The sequence below is a fragment of the Protobothrops mucrosquamatus genome, unplaced genomic scaffold (assembly GCF_001527695.2).
Source record: "Protobothrops mucrosquamatus isolate PMUCROS unplaced genomic scaffold, P.Mucros_1.0 scaffold1744, whole genome shotgun sequence".
NCBI lineage: Eukaryota > Metazoa > Chordata > Lepidosauria > Squamata > Viperidae > Protobothrops > Protobothrops mucrosquamatus.
This window is the reverse complement of record NW_015387887.1, coordinates 19,489-39,396: the sequence shown is the minus strand read 5'-3', so window position 1 is coordinate 39,396 and position 19,908 is coordinate 19,489. Positions and strand designations below refer to the sequence as shown.

General features: G+C 41.3%; 1 protein-coding gene across 1 annotated transcript in view; it reads right to left on the bottom strand.

Moving 5' to 3' along the window:
- The window catches only part of CHAT (choline O-acetyltransferase), a 31,442-nt gene extending 11,897 nt beyond the window's left edge, over positions 1–19,545 (bottom strand). Inside the window, exons 1-10 of the mRNA XM_015823021.1 lie at positions 19,483–19,545; positions 18,179–18,370; positions 16,809–16,927; positions 10,327–10,380; positions 7,630–7,810; positions 7,065–7,242; positions 4,996–5,165; positions 3,075–3,175; positions 1,809–1,937; positions 213–335 (exon numbers count right to left, since the gene is read on the bottom strand). Coding sequence (XP_015678507.1) covers positions 213–335; positions 1,809–1,937; positions 3,075–3,175; positions 4,996–5,165; positions 7,065–7,242; positions 7,630–7,810; positions 10,327–10,380; positions 16,809–16,927; positions 18,179–18,370; positions 19,483–19,545 — 1,310 coding nt within the window. The remainder of the gene's footprint in view (positions 1–212; positions 336–1,808; positions 1,938–3,074; positions 3,176–4,995; positions 5,166–7,064; positions 7,243–7,629; positions 7,811–10,326; positions 10,381–16,808; positions 16,928–18,178; positions 18,371–19,482) is intronic.
- Positions 19,546–19,908: the final 363 nt, after the last annotated feature.

Genomic DNA, 19,908 nt, shown 5'->3' with positions numbered 1-19,908 from the left:
GGATTTAGATGGGATCTAAAGTTAAAGTATCTCAGCTCCACACCCGTCCCAGTTGGTCACTCCTGTGTAACGTGTAGCTTTTCCAAAACAGTCTGCATTAAGGGAAGCTGTAGAGAAAGTCACAGAGGATTGACAGACCAAGGAAGGAAAGACATAGTTGGCCATTTGGCCTGGACTGAAATGAGTGCGGTCAACATATTTCCTTCACGTACCGGTAAAAGGCCAACTGGAGTGCCACTTGGATGTAGGCATCTGGGCTCATCTTCTGTTTCTTGATAAATTCTTTCCCATAGTTTTCAAACTTATAAGCGGTGAAATCTAGATTCCTCACCAGTCTAGAAAAGGGAGAAAGAAGAGAAATAAAAGCAGTTCTCATGGTTGTTTTTGTTTTTTGAAGTAAAAATGCTTTCCCCAACAATTCCAGTAAGCTCTCTCAAGCTTTGAGAAGGATTGTGTCCAAAAGAAATTTGGAATTCAGCTCTTAAACTCAGTTTCCGGACATCAGATGGCCTGTTCGGTGCAATTTAAGACGCTCTACATATCCTCTAAGCATTGGAACAAACAATTCAGGAGAAGCAGGTTTATACAAAGAGGAGCACAAGGGCATGCAAAGCGCTAAGGCCGGGATTCAAATGGGCTACAGTATTTAAATTAGTTACATTTATTCCTATGGGGGTGATCTTTCTCTACTCTAAATCTCTAGACCTATTCCTCAGACTAATCAGAGAACCCACAAAGGGTAAAAGTTTACATAAAATGCAAAGGCTAACATCCAGTTTATTTCCCCCCTCTTGTTTGGAATCATTATTAATGCAACAGGAACACACTGACAATTGTACACAGGCCACCACCCTGGTGAAGGACGAGGCCGAATCCTGCAGGGGCTCAGTCCTGTTCTTTTGCACGGATGTTTTCCCAGATATTTATATATTTAACAGAGCTTTCCCAGGGACCGTTTACTTACTTCAAAGGCTGGGCAAAGCCCTGGCATTTAATATATTTCTTTGCCATTTTTCACGGCTGGGACTTTTCCCCAGGTGCTTGTAATGCCAAAGCAAAATAGGAATAGTAAAATAAGCAAGTGGAAAAGAAAACATAACTGAACTATCCAACAGCGGAAAAAAGCTTTTTAGGGACAAGCCAGAGAGAACAGATGTTTTAAAAGGAGAAGTTACAGATGAAACCGTGGACGGACCTCTTTAGGAAGGGCATTTTCTGATGAGACATCGCCACAAAAATATTTTTTCCTAGAATGCCTAACTTACATTTAATAATATAGAATTACAAAATATAGAATTACGATTACAGATAAAAAGAAAATGGAAGGGAGGAAGGGAGGGAGGGAGGAAGGAAAGAAGGAAGGAAAAGAGATGAGAGGAAGGAAGAAGAAGGAGGGAAGAGAGGGAGGGAGGAAGGAAGGAAAGAAGGAAGGAAGGAAAAGAGATGAGAGGAAGGAAGAAGAAGGAAAGAAGGAAGGAAGGAAAAGAGATGAGAGGAAGGAAGAAGAAGGAAGGAAGGAAGAAAGGAAGGAAGGAAGGAAAGAGAGGAAGGAAGGAAGGAAGGAAGGAAAGAGAGGAAGGGATGAGAGAAAGGGGAGAAGGCAGACAGGGAGGTAGGCAGCATATCCTTAATTATATATAAAATGTTTTTTTCTGCACTTTATTCCATTAGTGACAGCTATATTTTTAGCTCTTTTCTCCACCAGCATCTTTCCTCAATAGTTATTGTGCTCCAAAGATTAATCTGTGAGAGCTTGCAGCCCTCATATCTCCCTATGAAGTTGAACCATCCAATGAAATTATTTTTACCTTTCCAGTTTTTCTGCAGAAGAAGCCAAGTGATTCTGAATTTCTGGAGAACATTTCCACCGTAGCCTCCTTGGGGCGGGAAGCTCACTCACCGAATCTGCTCTGACCAGTTTCTTTGCACCTTCTTTCCTATTCACAGAGAGGTAGAAGAGTCCAGTGGTTTGTGGTCGGTTTATCGGTTTTGTGACCTGCTTTTCTGAATCAACTTGGGGAAAGTCTCCCTTAGATACCTGCTCTGTAAATTGTTGCTTCTGAGTCAGAACTACTTTCAGCTACTGTTGAAAACCAGGGTTTGACAAATTAAAGGAAAAAAATAAGAGGGTGCCTGAAATAAGAGGTTGAGCTTGGTTCTTGGTATCTGTGCAGGATGATGCCCTAAAGCTCACTACCAAAAGTATGGAAGCTGTTTGTTATTGTCTTTCATGACACCACCTTCTTCTTCTTCTTCTTCTTCTTCTTCTTCTTCTTCTTCTTCTTCTTCTTCTTCTTCTTCTTCTTCTTCTTCTTCTTCTTCTTCTTCTTCTTCTTCTTCTTCTTCTTCTTCTTCTTCTTCTTCTTCTTCTTCTTCTTCTTCTTCTTCTTCTTCTTCTTCTTCTTCTTCTTCTTCTTCTTCTTCTTCTTCTTCTTCTNCTCCTCCTCCTCCTTCTTCTTCTTCTTCTTCTTCTTCTTCTTCTTCTTCTTCTTCTTCTTCTTCTTCTTCTTCTTCTTCTTCTTCTTCTTCTTCTTCTTCTTCTTCTTCTTCTTCTTCTTCTTCTTCTGTCTTCTCAGTCTATCTTACAACCCTCAGATTCCCTCGTGGTCTTTCATCTCGTTCACTGACAAAAGACCCAACATGGTTACATCCATGTGGTTTCCAGGAGTTAAGCCCAACCTGAACTAGAGCTTCCTTTCCCCCCCTTATCTACTATTTCTCCTTTGAGTCGATGGCCTTAAATTTGGGACTCTTTTCTAGTAAGTGCAATAGAATTTAAAGATTACTCGTTCCGTCACACTTCTTCACAATTCCAAGAGGAGAAGACACCATCAATAAGTGTTTCCTTACAAGATTTGGCCAAGTAGGAAGGTGTCCATCCTGTCTAGACTTCTGCACAGCCTTACAAAAGGAAATGATGAATAATAGTGAATAATGAATGATAATGAAGACATTCAACGAAGTGGCGTTGGCTTCAAGTTGTTGCTGAAATCTGAATGTCACTGGAAAACATGAGATGCATATGTTGAAGTAAAAAAAGCAGGTGGTTTCTTAGAGCAGCTGAAGTAGCTTACATGTGCTTCAACATGTGTTCGATGCACTGCACAAGAATGATCCCATCAAATGGAGAGTGTTCACACACTGTTCCACAGACTCCGTCTCGTCCCACGACAAACTAAGCAGGGAAATTAATTTAGACAGAAGTGAAATATGGATTTAGTAACTCTTGAGTTCAAAAGAGTGTGGTATATTTTGCCTTTAAGATACCAAAAGAAATGTAGACCAGCCAGTACTAGAAAAGTGGGCAGAGTTTGTTTTATGCATCACAGAAACAATTTTAAATGTAACAATATCCAAAGTTCTTAATCTTGACATAGTTCAGGGGTAGGCAACCTTGGCTCTTTTTATGACTCGTGGACTTCAACTCCCAGAATTCCTGAGCCAACCACGCTGAGGGGAAAGGGAGAGGTTTCCAAGCTGAGCCATGCTGGCTCAGGAATTCTGGGAGTTGAAGTCCACAAGTCATAAAAGAGCCAAGGTGGCCTACCCCTGACATAGTTGGATGACCTGAAATATCAAAAAGCACCAAAGTAAGAGAAAGTTAAAAGGAAGTGTAAAAGCATAAAAATGTGATTGATTTTTTCCAAAAGCAACAACAGAGTGAATGATGTTTATGAAGATATTCAATAAGTCAAGGGAATGACTCCAAGTGTTCCAAGTGTTCTTTCACTTATCTTAATTTTCACTCAGAATAACAGAGGTGGAAAGGACCTTGTAGATCTGCTAGTCCAGCCCACTGCTCAAGCAGGAAACCCTCTACCATCTGAAGGGCTGCCACAAAGAAGAGGGGGGTCAACCTATTCTTTGAAGCACCGAAGAACAGGACAAGAAGCAATGGATGGAAACTCATTAAGGAGAGAAGCAATGTAGAACTAAGTAGAACTTACCTGATAGTGAGAACAGTTAACCCATGGAATGGGTTGTCTTCAGAAGCAGTGGGTGCTCCATTGCTGGAAGTTTTTAAGAAAAGGTTGGACGGCCATTTATCTGAAATGGTAGAGGGTCTCCTGCTTGAGCAGCAGGTTAAACTAGAAGACCCCCAAGGTCCCTTCCAATTCTATTCTTCTGATATTTTGTTATTCCATGGTGAAAGTAAAGATGTGAGAGAATGGAAAAGGCAGTCCTCACAATTATGTGTTGCTGGCGGACTTGAAGCAAGTGATGAGTTGAAAATAGAAGCCAACATACACCCCTATGTTTTGTTTCTTTTCTCTCCTACCACAGCATGCTTCCAATGAAGGCTAGATAAATTTCGACAAAGTCTGCATCAACGATCCCCTCTAGACAGTTATTTAAAGGATGACGAGGGTTTGGCAGTGCCTTAAAAGCAGTGGTGGGGTTCAAATAGGTGAACAACCGGTTCTCTGTGTGGATGCTGCTTCTGGAAGTCCGTTTTGGGCCTGGGCAACAAAAAATTAGCTACCGGTTCTGCCAAAGTGGTGAGAACTGGCTGAATCCCACCACTGCTTAAACAAAAGTTAGCATGACCATGCCATGGTGGTAGTGAGGTTGACTTGCTGAAGACAAACCTGGTGCGGAGAGCAGATTTGGACCTAGAACATCCATATCCATTTTCAGTTGTTTAAACCTGGATAAGAAGCTCTTTTCTTTGAGAGCACCACATTGTAGTGAGGTTAGAAGATATTAATTGCCTTTCCACCTAATGAGAAGGAAGGACTCACTGGAGAAGGGCCCAATGCTGGGAAAGATGGAGGGCAAGAGAAGAAGGGGACGACAGAGAATGAGGTGACTGGATGGAGTCACTGAAGTAGGAGGCGTGAGCTTCAATGGACTCCAGAAGATGGTAGAGGACAGGAAGACCTAGAGGAACGTTGTCCATGGGGTCGCGATGGGTCGGACACAACTTCGCAACTAACAACAACAAATTCAACCACGAATTGATCTGTAGCTTTTCTGGTCATTGTTGGGACTTACCTGCATAGACTTATCATACCAACGATTGGCACCATTTCTATGGTAGCCTCCACCATGGAGAAGCTGCAAGGCCCTGTTGGTGTCACTCAGCTCCTCTCCACCTGGACTATCAAGGCAGACCAAGCACAGACTCCGTTCAATCATATCAAGGGAATCTCGGTTTGTAGAATCTAGAGTAGAAAACAATTTGCTTGGAACAACGGCACACGCTGTTCCTTGATTTTTCTGCTCCTAATTGAATTGTTATGCTTCATACACTCATTCTCTGAGAACTCTTAAGAGTTTGAGTGTTTCGTTCCGTCAGAATGAAGCTAGTGGAAATTTAGGGTGTACAATGTTTGGGTTTCTACCCATCAGGCTGGGAGGAGATTAGATCTCAAAGCAATTTAATCTACAAATTAATCTGCTGAACTTGAAAAGCACCACATCTCTTTGGTAATTTGATGAACTTCTAGTACACACGGAAATGTAGTTACAGTAGTGGCCAAAATTGTGGAAAACCATTGGGAAAAGTGTATTTTTGAGGTTTGATGGCTAATAACGCCACTTTTTTTCTTGGAGTAGTACCATAAAATTATATATCAATGGAAAGATAATTTAATCAAGAATGTAATGCAACAAAGTTTATTCAATTATATGTGCTGTATTCTATGAAAAGTTATAGCCAAATAACCAGAAAAAGGAAGCACAACTTGCTTAGGTTGATCTCAGGTAGCTTTCCTTCATCTGATGGTAGCCAATGAGCATGAGTGTTTAGAGAGCCAATCGGGTGTCATCTTGTTTTGGCCATGAGCCAATCAGATCACAGTAGGATTTAGTTATTGATGTCCTGTACTGAAGCTGAGAGGAGGACATTTGTCAGTGTGTTGTGTGATGGCTATCAAGTTGGTTGGATTTTTGTATGTTCTTTCATTGAGTGAGCTTGTAAAACATAATAAAATTAAAGTCATGGTGCAAAGAGTTGACTGGTTGCCCAGAAAGAGATGTAAAATAGTATTATTAAGTGAACAAGGCTACAGTTATAAAGAAACTAGAAGAAAAATGGGTGGAAACTTAACCAAAGGTGGCATTTCTACTGTACACTTTTCCCAAAAGGTTTCCACAATTTTGGCCACTACTGTATACACATTTTATGAGACTGAGATCTGACATCAAATTGTTCAAACTGAATATTAGATATTCTTGCAATCTAATCTTGGTGTGGGTCCTTGATGCTCTCTGGGCTTGGTTGTTTTCTTATAGACGTTTCATTACCAATTAGGGTGACATCATCAGTGTGAGAAGAGATGGGGCTTGCACTCCCAAGCACTGATGATGTTACCCAATTGGGTCGTGAAACGTCTGCAAGAAAACCACCCAGCTCAAACAGCACTAAGGGAGCCCAGTTCAACCTTGAGCTACAAAAATTCACTTCTATTGTTCATCTCAAATTTAGCTGAGGAAGCCTTGAAGCCTCTTCCACCTCTCATAATTTCATGTGCAAATTCCTCTCCTCCAACAACAATAGGAAATGTGAGCCTTACAATTTATGAAAAATAAGAAATAGCCTTTAGAGGGGACCAGAGATGGATTGACTTCATTAGGAAGAGTTTCTGAGCCGGCAGAATGGCAGAAATTTGGGCAATCTCATTTCAGTTTTTGAAATGTGGGAAACATATGCCAAATAGGCCCAAATGAGTATTTCCTAAAGAAGAAGTAGCATTTTGGGTAGGCTCCTCCAAAATTGGGCCATTTTCATCTTGTCTTTAAAATTAAAACCTAAGGATATTCTTTTAATCTGGGTGTAGGAAAATAAAGTTAGCCAGGATTAGAATATTCTGCATGCTAAGAATTATTGAAGCGTTGTTCTGTAGGACTTACAGACTTCTCTACAAGTTAAAAGGAACAAATGAGAAGGACTTCTTGGACAAGGAGACACTGTAAGCAGAACAAGAAGTCCTGAGGGCAAGTGGGGAAAAAAAGAAAAGGAAATGGAAAAATGCTGGAAGGAGGGCCACTGCTGTCTGGGGCCACTCTGCCAAAGAACTGAAGGATGGGGTAGGTGGGACTTTGAGATGGTTCTTGCTGACCTTCCATTAGGATTGTCCGGGACATGGCCCACTCCAGCCTTCCATCTGAAGTCAGGAGACCAGTTGGAGGCAGCCTGTCTTCCTCGCTCTCCGACATCTTAACTATCTTCCGTAACTGAGTGAAAAGGTCTCCCTCGCTGAGACGCCGGAAATTAATTACCACATCCAACACAAAGAACTGCCGAGAAAGCATCAACATTAGCGGTGGGAGGAGTGAAAAGATGAGAATGAATTAATCTTTGAATCAGGGGATGGCTGGTACATGAAGAGCATTTTTCCCATTCACAACTTGTTCCTACTTGGCATGGTTTCTTCACCCATCTATAGTATGCACCACCACCACCAGCCTCTGAGCATCACCAAAGCGCATTCAGGTGTGGCCAAAATAAAATTGAACTAGGTGTGTTTGTGCCACATGTTAGCCAGCTAGACCCAAGAGACTAGCTGCATTGATTGGTGAAGTCTTGTAACTTGAATTTATATACATTCTTGATCAATTCAACTGAAGAAGTGGATGAGGGTTAGATATTTTTTTTAAAAAAAAGTGAGATTCAGATGTCCTCACCTGATTGTTACAAGCCACAATGATATGATCTGGTTCAGGCATGATGCTGCTTTTCTGGGACACCAGGGTGTCCTTGGTATGTCCCGGAAGACGATAAGAAGAGAAGAGTCCGTAATATTGCTTCATACAAAGAGGATGACCAGACAGTTGTCCACGAGCGAAATCCACAGGGAGCTCATGGCTTGGAGGAACAAAACAAGAGACAAATCATAATGTGCGTAAGGGCAGAAAGAAAAGAAATCTAATCAGTTCAACTAGAACCATGATAGATAAAAAGAAATATCTGTAGATGGATGCCAAAGCTGAAAAACCATCATTCTTAATATGTCCACAGAAACCATGTTCCAACCATATTACCATTCATGAAGGAGCACTGGAGAAAACACAGCAATAGTCAATAATAAGGACCAAACATATCTACTTTTTCCTGTCTTGTAATGCTCTGCTGCACTTTGAAATCACAGACTGAAAAATATGAACGTGTTGCCATGCACTTTAGAAGTTCTTCTGCCAGAGAGGACTGTGATTTTTTTGTGGTGTGACAAGGAAGATCTTGTTGCGATTCCTTGTCAGCCAGTGGACCCGGCAGCTGAGTCTGAGGAATCAGAGGAGGAGGAGGAGGGGCCTGGAGTGACATCAGAGTCAGAGGAAGGCTCTGAGGAGCTCCAAGTCTTACAGTCTGATGAGGAGCCTGGCCCCTCTACTCACGCTCAGGCTGAGACACAGCTGTGCTGGGAGTCCGAGTTGGACAGTGATGAAGAACAGTTGGGACAAATCCAGGATGCACGAAAGCGCAGGCAAGAGAAGTGAGTAGGACAGAGGAATGCAATGGGGCGGCTCCAAAGGCAAAGGAGAAGGCATTAGGAAGCCACGCCTTGGCTGCATAATAAAAGGGAAGGTGTGGGAGGTGCTGGTTACCGAAGGCAACCGTTTGTGTTGAGGATGAGTTTCTGTTAACTCTGTTTGTTTGCCTTGAACATTGACTCAGGTCTGTAAATAATAAAAGGGGATTGTTTTTTTCCTGCAGTTCCAGCCTGCTTATTGGAAGAGGGGTTTCTCCATGTGAGCTTAACAAGGACTCACGTAGGCTGGGACAGAACAGATCTTGGATGGACTTAGTCCTTTCTAAATGGCAGGAAAAACTGCTAAGTCAGTGTGATGACTAACTCCCTACAATTTGGGAGAAACCTGAGATGCTAAAATTGATATGGTATCCTATTAACGTCTCGTTCTAAGGACAGTAGAAAAATTAATAATTACAATGCTTTGTAAGCAATGACTCCTGGAGACCCTTGTAAAAGAAGTTGTGCTAAACTAGGTGGACACAGCAGACTTGTTTAATGGTTTGGCAAAATATCATATCACCTGTTCCCCTGGAATAAAGGTTTTTTTTTCAGAGTTTCAATTAGAATAACATTGGATAGAACCTGAATATTTCAAATCAAATGGTTGAGTCCCACTGTTGAATCATTTGAGATGCATTTGAATAAAATCAATTTAAAAGGATTTTTGAGCACACGTGAAAGCTTTTTTTCCCCCCAGATTGTTCCTGCAAATTGAATAAACCCAATTCAACCCTTCAAATCACATCACATCATATTATGTGGAGATGATCCAATTTTCAAACAGCTGTGATCAGATTTTTGACTCTGCTTAGACTGGTGATCTGAATGGAAGGATGTGAATTGTATCATAGCCAATTCCATAGTCTGGACTCAGGCAGATGTATTGATGGATCCAAAGCAGGGATGGAAGCGAGTGCATTGTTGAGCTAAAGTGTCATCTAACACAACGGGATCACTCAACACAAGACATAACACATACAGCCAGATTTAACTGACAATTTTTGTTTGAGCAGTAATGCTAGTGAAGACACACCGGCCCACAATGGAACGAACATGCAAACTTTTTATGCTTTGGCAAATAAATCACATATATTCACAACAACATCTTAAATTCCATTCCAGGCAGATCTAGCTTTGTTACGCTACTCCATGTTACGACCTCAAGATTTCATAAATCACATCTTCCTCCTCGGAAAGAACCAGAAATGGTTGCCTTCTGATGCCAAACTATAATTCTGGGGTGCACAACTTTTTCAGGGCTGAGGGCCACATTGGGCCTTTTGAACATCACCGCTGGAACCATCCTTCCAGGAGTAATGGGGGGAGACAAGGCCAAATTAACATTTTTTGCTTTTCATTTATCTTTCGTTTTCATTCAACTGAAATGACGTTATTATGATGACTTCCAATTGTGTCTTCTATAATTTTCCCCATCCTCTTAAAAAAAAGAAGCACCCAAAATTGTGGGAGTCCTTAGGAGGACATGCATATGAAATTTGAGGGGGGAGGAGATTGCCTTCAACCCTGGGATCATATTGGTAGTTCGTGCAGAAACCTTGTTCCTGCTCAGAAAATATACTGTGTTTTTCAGATCTTCTAATCTTCTGATCTTTTTCCCAATCAGTTCCAGAGTCTGGGGCTTAAATCAGATGTAATCATGTTAATTGTCCACAATTTATGGGACTTGCCCCTAAAACCAATGCATCTAAATTACATCTCCAATTCTCCTCAAGACTAAAACACGATTTACTTCGAGAGAGTGACTTCACTGCTGCGTGAAGTCATCCCAACAACGTTTACTTTTGTCCTTCATTTAAGAAAAGATTCTGTTCATAAGGGACGGTTGGCTTACCTGTCCAAGAGGGCTTTATAATCCAGAACTCCAGAAATGAGATTGGCCGCAAACCTAGAAGTCAAAATAGAGAAGCCCCGTGGATTTCTGTAGCAAGAAATTATATACACATCACCTTCATCATCATCATAGAATTATCACGGTGTTGTTGTTTTTTTGCCAGCTGACAATCAAGGAGCAGCAGGCTAGGATGTCCATCAGCATTTATTGATCTTATTACTTCCATTTCTAAATCTCCTCTGAAAGGGAATGGATGAAATTCTCAGCTAAATTGTCCTGTAAAGTAGGTTAGATCCCCGATATGCTGTGTGAACCCAAACCTAGGTCTTCTGAATCCAAATCCATTGTTTTAACAATAAATTAAGGAAGTGTATTAACGAGTTTCTTGCACCTAGTCAGATTGGGTTACTCCTTGAGTGGGACCCAGCCAGAGTGGTTTAGCAAAAACCCAGGACAGAGCTATTTTAATGCTTCCAATTTTCTGTTTCCCCCACAAATGATATCTTTAATCTCTCTTTATGTTTTTCCTGAAGGCAGGCAAACAGGATCATGGGTTGCTTGTTTCAACCCACCTTTGATTTGGGCTAGCCTTAACTCCCGATGTTTTACAGTACTGTGCATGAATGACCAGACTGGCATTTGGGTGCACACTCTGCTTTACTCTGAACAATTTTTAAATTATGACTGCCTTATTGCAATTCATAGTTGGACAAGACTGTGTCTGGACAGCATTTTCTGTTTCCTTCTCCTGTCCAAGGTTTCTGTAGAGGGCTCCAGCAGGCCAAAAGTTCTTTTCCCGGTCAGGATCTGTGCGCAAATAACAGAGATGCAAAATGGGGGGGGGGGAATAGCTGCCACAATGAAGCCATTCAGTTTATATCTATAGACAAATAATGCATGTTTGAAAGATTCTGAAGATGAGCTATTAAATAGAATAGTTCTGCTCAGTTCTGCCTTTCTGTAATTTTACAGTGTATGTCAATAACCTTTGCAGATCATATGGTTTAATCAGCATACGTCGGAATCAGGACGGGCTAATTGGAAAACTGAGTCTGAGATGCAAACTCAGATGTTACAATAGAACAGAACAGAACAGAATAGAACAGAATAGAATAACAGAGTTGGAAAGGACATTGGAGGTCATCAAGTCCAACCCCCTACTCAGACAGGAGACCCTACACCATTTCAGACAAATGGTTGTCCAATCTCTTCTTAAAAACTTCCAGTGTTGGAGTATTCACCACTTCTGGAGGCAGGTTGTTCCACTGGTTAATTGTTCTAACTATCAGGAAGTTTCTCCTTAGTTCTAGGTTGCTTCTCTCCTTGATTAGTTTCCATCCATTGCTTCTTGTCCTGCCTTCAGGCGCTTTGGAGAATAGCTTGACTCCCTCTTCTTTGGGGCAGCCCCTGAGATACTGGAACGCTGCTATCCTGTCCCCCCTTGTCCTTCTCTTCATTAAACTAGACAGACCCAATTCCTGCAACCGTTCCTTATATGTTTTAGCCTCCAGACCCCTGATCATCTTTGTTGCTCTTCTCTGTACTCTTTCTAGAGTCTCAGCATCTTTTTTACATGTAAATGAAAGTTATGCATAGAACTATAGTCCCTGTGCCTTATGACAGACTAAGTAAGAAATCAGGCTTTTAAGACTTCCCAAATTCTTAGACTGTACTCAAACTAAAATAAGATTAAGCAATAATCACATTAGCAGCTAGAGTAGTGCATTCGTCAAAACAGAACAATCTCAATCAATGCATTTAATTAGAATTTCAATATTTTTAAGTTTCCTGTATACTTCAGAAAATGCTATTTAATTTGACCAGTAACTTATACTCAGGGAGGGCTTGTTATAATAAAAAGGAGAAATGTATCTAATCACTTTATTGATTTATTTATTTTAAAAAAGGAGCCTTGGACATTTTTAAAGGAAAAGTCTCCTTTAATCTTGATTTAAGGCGGCTACATGGTGTGGGAAGTCAGCACCCCCCCTCCAGAGAAATAAATATTTTTGGAAATATTTAAAAGGCAGAATATATTTCCCTAAAGGATTTTAAAAGCAGAAACCAACCCCGCCCCCCAAGTCTCTCTGTCCCAAACAGAAAACAAGTCTGCAGAATTGCAGATGTGATAATCTTGTCAGAAAGACGGGAGCCAGGAAACTGGGATTAGGAAGGAAGATCCCCAGAATCAACAACCCCTCACACCAAAAATCTAAGAGTCATCAGCCACAGCCACAGGGAAGCAGGATATGACCCTTGGGACATAATAGGATTAACCCACCACCATCAGAATACTAGAAAGGCACATTCACACTCAGGTCAAAGTTCATGCCACAGGAACAACTCCAAACAAAAGGCTCCAGAGGGTATAAAAACCCACTCCCTACATGTGCTCTCTCTCTCTTTTCTTCCAGAGCCATCTTCCTGTCTGGTTCTCTTCTTCAATAAACTGCAACCTTCTTTCTAAAGCAGTCACCATGTTGTTTATCCCCGGCTTGGACTGAACCATGATGAAGACTTTTCCTTCAACAATGGATACGATAAGATGGGGCAGCTTTAAGCAGTTGACTATTCAAATTTAAGTCACCTGCATAGATGTGCTTAATTTATTAAAGTTTAAGTCAATTGCTTAAAGAAGATGTGTTTTTTTAAGGCCTCTGCGCAAACCTGAGAAATGGATGCTTTAAAGAGACAATGCACTTGTCTTCCCTACTTCTTCCAAATACTAAGATCAATCTTCTTTTTGGGGGATCAGTCAAGCTTGTTACAGTAGGTGCTGCCTCCTACTGGAACCTCAATCTATTTAAATATCTGGAATTTTTACACATGTATTAATTGAACAGAATCAAGGGAGGGTCAGGACATGTTAGAAAAATCTATAGAAAAAAAATTACATAGATCTATGAGAGAATCCTGTCTGAAGATCCCAAGAAACAGGAAAATATATTATCTGGATAGATCAGTCATAAAATAGCTTCTTATGTTACTTCTATATATTGTGCCATACTGCTTAAGTTATAATATTAAGACTGCAATGCTAATTATATTTACCTGGAAATAAGCAATGGGACTTATTTCTGGATAATTATTTTGGTTTCCACCTTAACCCCATCAAAGATAAAGGTTTTCTTGGCGTCACTGTGTTAAGGAATACTAATTTTAATTCCAAAACCTTGGGAATAGAGCTTAATCCTTAGATTGGCAGCCCTTAAATATAAGGATTTGGATTTAGAGACTGTGATTTTGGAATATCAAAGCATGCAAAATTAGCCCTAGTTTTGCTGGTCCGCATCTAAAGATGCTACTACCTAAATTGTTTGTTCATCCAAATGGTCCCGCAATGATACTCATGATATATGAAAATGTCTAGAAACCATTTGGAGAAGAGCCCAATGCTGGGAAAGATGGAGGGCAAGAGAAGAAGGGGACAACAGAGAATGAGGTGGCTGGATGGAGTCACTGAAGCAGTAGGCGTGAGCTTCAATAGACTCCAGAAGATGGTAGAGGACAGGAAGGCCTGGAGGAATGTTGTCCATGGGGTCGCGATGGGTCGGACACGACTTTGCAACTAACAACAGCAACAAAATAACATTATTTTTCATTAGTTTTTCCTACCAGTTCAGGTTTTAAAAATTGCTAGCCGAAAACCTCAACCGTTCACCAAGGTCCCTCGACTTTAATTCCTATTTCCACAATTCTGAGCAAGCTGTAATCCAAAAGTCAAAAGTTTTAGTTGCTCAGACATTGCAATTTGATCAAGTCTTCAACACAGCAGGGGGTCACTAGGCAAAACAGAAACTGAACTTTTGTGAATTGGAGGACCCAAGAGACTGTTTATTGGAGGGAGAGTATGTCATAAGTAGCAGAAGCAATTTCCAGTCCGGTTTATCTTCCCAAATCATTTTAATTTTCAAGTCTATAGGCAAGGGCAGACACAGTGAATATGTTTTTCTTGAAAAAAATGGATCCTTAGATCTGGTTTCTACATGATCAAAGGCAATATTCTCGTCCTACAGTTAATCCATACTCTTTGAGAACAATCCAGTCACTTAGAAGGATTTTATAGATCTTAATTGATTGGAATATTATAAGAGTAATGGAAAAATATCATAATATCTCTCTTTTTGATATTTGTTTAATCTGTTCCGACAAGCAGGGCAGTGTGTAATGTCTGTGTTTGTATACTTACACACACACATACATATAACCCCTACTCATTTTTTGTTGTTTTTATCTGCTGGAGCTGTCTGTAGTTTATCTATTTTTATTGCTTTTAGTTTATGTGTCCCTGTGATTTTATGATGTTGCTTGTGATTAATCTCTCCAGACAATGGAAAATGAATCAGAAGGGCGGGATATAAATTATCGAATGAATGTGAAAAATAACCAAAACAGAGTGAGGGCAGAAAAAGCTGCTTTCATCTTTTAACACGGGCTTATTTAAAGCGACACGAAGCAAAATCCTAACATGGTTCGCTCCTTTTAAATTCAGTGGGGCATGCCGGAATCCGGTTGGGTTACAGCTGAGCTGACATAAATGAAGTTGCTTAAGCAATAGGTTGATGTCAGACAGAAAGATGAAGGAGCTGTGGACTCAAAAGTTAAACACAGTATCCCATGAATGAAGGTATGAAGGAATGAGGTTGATTCCTGAGACAATGAATGGAACAGAATGATTTGATATTCTCTCTGTCTATGGAGATTCTCAGTCATCCAGGTCTCAGTTGTCCCAAAGTTGCTTTTTCAAGAAGAAACTGGACTGTTTTTCCTTAAAAAAATCCAGCCTCTCTTTTGTCCTCATCTGTGTTGTCCCCATCTTATCTGTTTCTTTAACCACTGCAGTATTAATGCCTTTTCAAACTCTGTCTACAAGCTACCCCCACCCCCAATTCTACTTCTTTTCTTATCCTTCGTATGGTTTAGCCTCCAGACCCCTGATCATCTTTGTGGCTCTTCTCTGTACTCTTTCTAGAGTCTCAACGTCTTTTTTACATTGTGGTGACCAAATGTAAATGGAAGTTATATAGAGAACTGTAGTCCCTGTGCCTTATGACAGACTAAGTAAGAAATCAAGCTTTTATAATAATAATGATAAAGTTGGAAGGGACCTTGGGGTTCATCTAGTCCAACCCCCTGCTCAGGCAGGAAACCCTATACCATTTCGGACAAATGGCTGTCCAGTCTCTTCTTAAAAACTTCCAGTGTTGGAGCATTCACTGCTTCTGGAGGCAGGTTGTTCCACTGGTTAATTGTTCTCACTGTCAGGAAGTTTCTCCTTAGTTCTAGGTTGCTTCTCTCTTTGGTTAGTTTCCACCCTTGTTTCTTGTCCTGCTTTCAGGCGCTTTGGAGAATAGCTTGACTCCCTCTTCTTTGGGGCAGCCCTTGAGATATTGGAACACTGCTATCATGTCCCCCCTCGTCCTTCTTTTCATTAAACTAGACATACCCAATTCGAGCAACCGTTCCTTATAAGCTTTAGCCTGATCATCTTTGTTGCTCTTCTCTGTACTCTTTCTAGAGTCTCAACATCTTTTTTACATCGTGGTGACCAAAACTGGATGCCGTATTCCAAGTGTGGCCTTACCAAGGCATTGTAAAGTGGTGTTAACACTTCACGTGATCTTGATTCTATCCCTCTGTTAATGCAGCCCAGCACTGTGTTGGCTTTTTTGGCAGCTGCAGCACACTGCTGGCTCATATTTAAGTGATTGTCCACTAGGACTCCGAGATCCCTCTCACAGTTGCTACTATTGAGCAAGGTACCCCCTATACTATACCTGTACATTTGGTTTTTCTTGCCTAAATGTAGAACCTTGCTTTTTCACCATTGAATTCCCAAGCATTGAAATTCTTAGATTGTACTCAAAGTAAAATATGATTAAGCACATAATCACATTACCAGTTAGAGAAGTGCATTCATCAAAACAGAACAATCTCAATCAATGCATTTAATTAGAATTTAATTTAATTAGATTTAATCACCAAGTTGAGGCCACCATCTTGACTTTTTTGACACACCCTCCTGGTGGATGCACCTGATTGGGAAGCCATGGTTCCCAAACTCTAGTGTACAAATAGATAGACCCAAAAACATAGAATGATTGTAAACCTGAAGAAATTACTTAAAGGTGATTCTGCTAAAACCCATTTTTGTTCAGATGGCTGTCCTTCGGTTCTTCGTATTTCTTTTCGAGACAGAATAATTACCTGTAGAGTAAAGCATAGGTTTCATCGTGGTTTTGAATGCAAATCTGTGGAAGGTGCTTTCAATTCACCTGCATTTCAGAAGTAGTTCATTCAGAAAAGAGGAGGACTCCAAACAGAAATTCAAAATTGGCCATGGAGATGGATGGGGGAGAAAAAAAGTTTAAATATATTTATGACTTTTCCATGCATCGTTTGGACTTCTGTTGGTCATAAAGGGCTACAGATCTAGCCAGAACAGAATGTTATGGTCTGCAGTGAGTCTTCAGACACTTTACCTCAGTTGGTCATCTGCTTCTTGGAACTGTTGGCAAGCAAAGATAATTGCTGGGCTAGAATTGACGGGAAGAGCTGAACGGTTGTTAAGATACATGTCATCTACCCAGTATTGCAATACCTACCAAAAGAGAAAGAGAGAGAGAGAGAGAGAGAGAGAGAGAGAGAGAGAGAGAGAGAGAGAGAGAGAGAGAGAGAGAGAGAGAGAGAGAGAGAGAGGGAGGGAGGGAGGGAGGGAGGGAGGGAGAGGTACATTGTCTTTTACCATAAGTATCTTGACTTTCTATTTTTTTTATTTGTTTGTGTCCTGCCTTTATTATTTTCATAAATATCTCAATATGGCAAACATTTCTAGCACATCTTCCTTTTCCTGTTTTCCCACAACCACCCTGTGAGATAGGTTGAAGTGGGAGAGAGTGATTGGCCAAAGTCATCCAGCTGGGTAAGGTGGGACTAGAACTCACCATCTCTTACTTTCTAATCTGGTGCCTTAGCCACTAGACCAGGGGTAGACAACCTTGGCTCTTTTATGACTCGTGGACTTCAATTCCCAGAATTCCTGAGCCAGCATGGCTCAGCTTAGAAACCTCTCCTTTTCCCCTCAGCGTGGCTGGCTCAGGAATTCTGGGAGTTGGAAGTCCATGAGTCATAAAAGAGCCACGGTTGCCTACCCCTGCACTAGACCAAACTGGCTCCCAATTTTAACATTAGTGTTCTTTGATGACTACGGGTCTAGAGTAATTCATCTCTCCCACTCTAATCTCCCATTATCTTCAAAAAAGGAAGTCTTTAAATAAACATTTGTCTGTACTAATAATGCCTCTGTGATATCAGAGCATCTCAGTTAAGTCCACAGAGGAGGGGATAAAGGAGAAAGAAGCTTAAACCCCAGTGTGATTCTAGCCCAGTGATGGCGAATCTTTTAGAGACCGAGTGCCCAAACTGCAACCCAAAACCCACTTATGCATCGTCGAGTGCCGGGTGGGCGTGGCCCATTGGCTGGGCGTGGCCAATTGGGTGGGTGTGGCCAATTGGGTGGGCGTGGCTGCGGTGGTAACGGCAGACTGGGTGGGACTAAAAAGTTCAATCAATCAATTCCAACTTTGCAAGATCTTTTTTTTTCCCGCGAGAAGTTGAAATTGACTGATTGAACCTTTTTTTTTTTTTTGTACACGGTGGCGGAGGCCTAAAGCGAACAGGTTTTATAAAACCCAGCTGAAGGCCTAGGACTGGGGCGACGGCGCGTGTGCCCACAGAGAGGGCTCTGAGTGCCGCCTCTGGCACCCATGCCACAGGTTCGCCACCACTGACCTAGCCCTTTTCACCTGTCCTATGATAAACATGTTTGAAGTTGGAAGGACGGAAGACTTACCCAATTCTCCATTTGTTCGTGTCTTTCAAGAAGCTTCTTCTGAAGGAATTCTCCATGGCCTCCTGGTGCCCCAAACGTCTCCACGAGAGACTTTGTTTTTTTATTTTGTTCTTCAGTCACCAGATGCTTCATGCACCGGAGGTACATATCTAACGTTTGCTGGAGAGAAGGAACTGGGAGCTTGGGAAGGACCTAATGAAAAAGAGGCCAAGCGATTAGTAATTGAATATTCCCATGGTATTTTGTTTGACAAAACTATTTTTTTGCAGTTGAACTTCAGCCTTGATGTTCTAACCCAAGGGTAGGCAACCTTGGCTCTTTTATGACTCATGGACTCCAACTCCCAGAATTCCTGAGTCAGCTATGCTGACTCAGGAATTCTGGGAGTTGAAGTCCATGAGTCATAAAAGAGCCGAGGTTGCCTACTCCTGTTCTTACTCCTGTTCTAACCTATCACACACTTTCTTTCAGGTTCAGAGACTCTAGAAAGAGTACAGAGAAGAGCAACAAAGATGATTAGGGGACTGGAGGCCAAAGCATATAAGGAACGGTTGCTGGAATTGGGTATGTCTAGTTTAACGAAGAGAAGGACGAGGGGGGACATGATAGCAGCCTTCCAATATCTCAGGGGCTGCCACAAAGAAGAGGGAGTCAAGCTATTCTCCAAGGCACCTGAAGGCAGGACAAGAAGCAACGGGTGGAAACTGATCAAGGAGAGAAGCAACCTAGAACTAAGGAGAAACTTCCTGACAGTTAGAACAATTAACATCCTAAGCATTTCTTTCAATCTAGAAAGGACCCACATCCATCCCTTGACTTTGACCTTGAAACTTTAGGGATGATGGTCTAAAAGTCTTCGTTGTCTTCTTCCCCATCTTTTGCTTTTCTGGGGTGGGTGGGTGGGGGTTAATGGGGAGGGGGATATCAATTGCTTTCTAGGTAAACATCTATAGAATTGTCCAGTGCATCCATAATCCTAATCTTAATTCATCATCCTTCTCCTTGTACACTTCTCATTAATCTCTTTTCCGCGGATAAGTGGCTTGTTGAATTTTGGAAGGCCACTTCACTCATTTCGCCCATGAAGAGGAACAATGTGATAACTGTCCCTCTAAACCAGGGTTGTCCAACTTTGGCAACTTTAAGACTTCTGGACTTCAACGCCGAGAATGGCTGGCTGGGGAATTCTGAGAGTTGAAGTCCACAAGACTTGAAGTTGCCAAGGTTGGACATCCTTGATTTAAAGTCTTGTCCGCCCCACTGGAAATTCAACTTCCATTCTGATGCCTCTTTTCATCACTCACCATCTCATCTTGGCTTTGTGTGCCAACTTCCTTCTTGGCTGCGATCTTCTCTCGGAGTGGCATTTTGAGTGTCCTCTAGAGCTTTTCAACAGATCGCAAAACCTGAAATAAAAAATAGAAAAAGGAAGCAGAGATAAACTTAATATTGCAATGCTTGGGTCAGGCGTTACATACCTGGATAAACTATTAGCAGTTATAATCTTCATAGAGGAAAATCTAAGGAATAGACTTTTCCAGATTAAGAACATTTCTTCATAATCTAGAACTAAATCACTCTTGCGCCTCCTTTTTGTTGCCCTCTAGTTGTGACGGTTGAGAAGCTAGAAAGCAGAAGGTGAACCCTAAAGTATTGCAGGTGACAAATAATAGCCATTTCCTATTTTTCCCCTCCCAATTTGTGTTAACGTATGCTTAATTTGGGGGGGG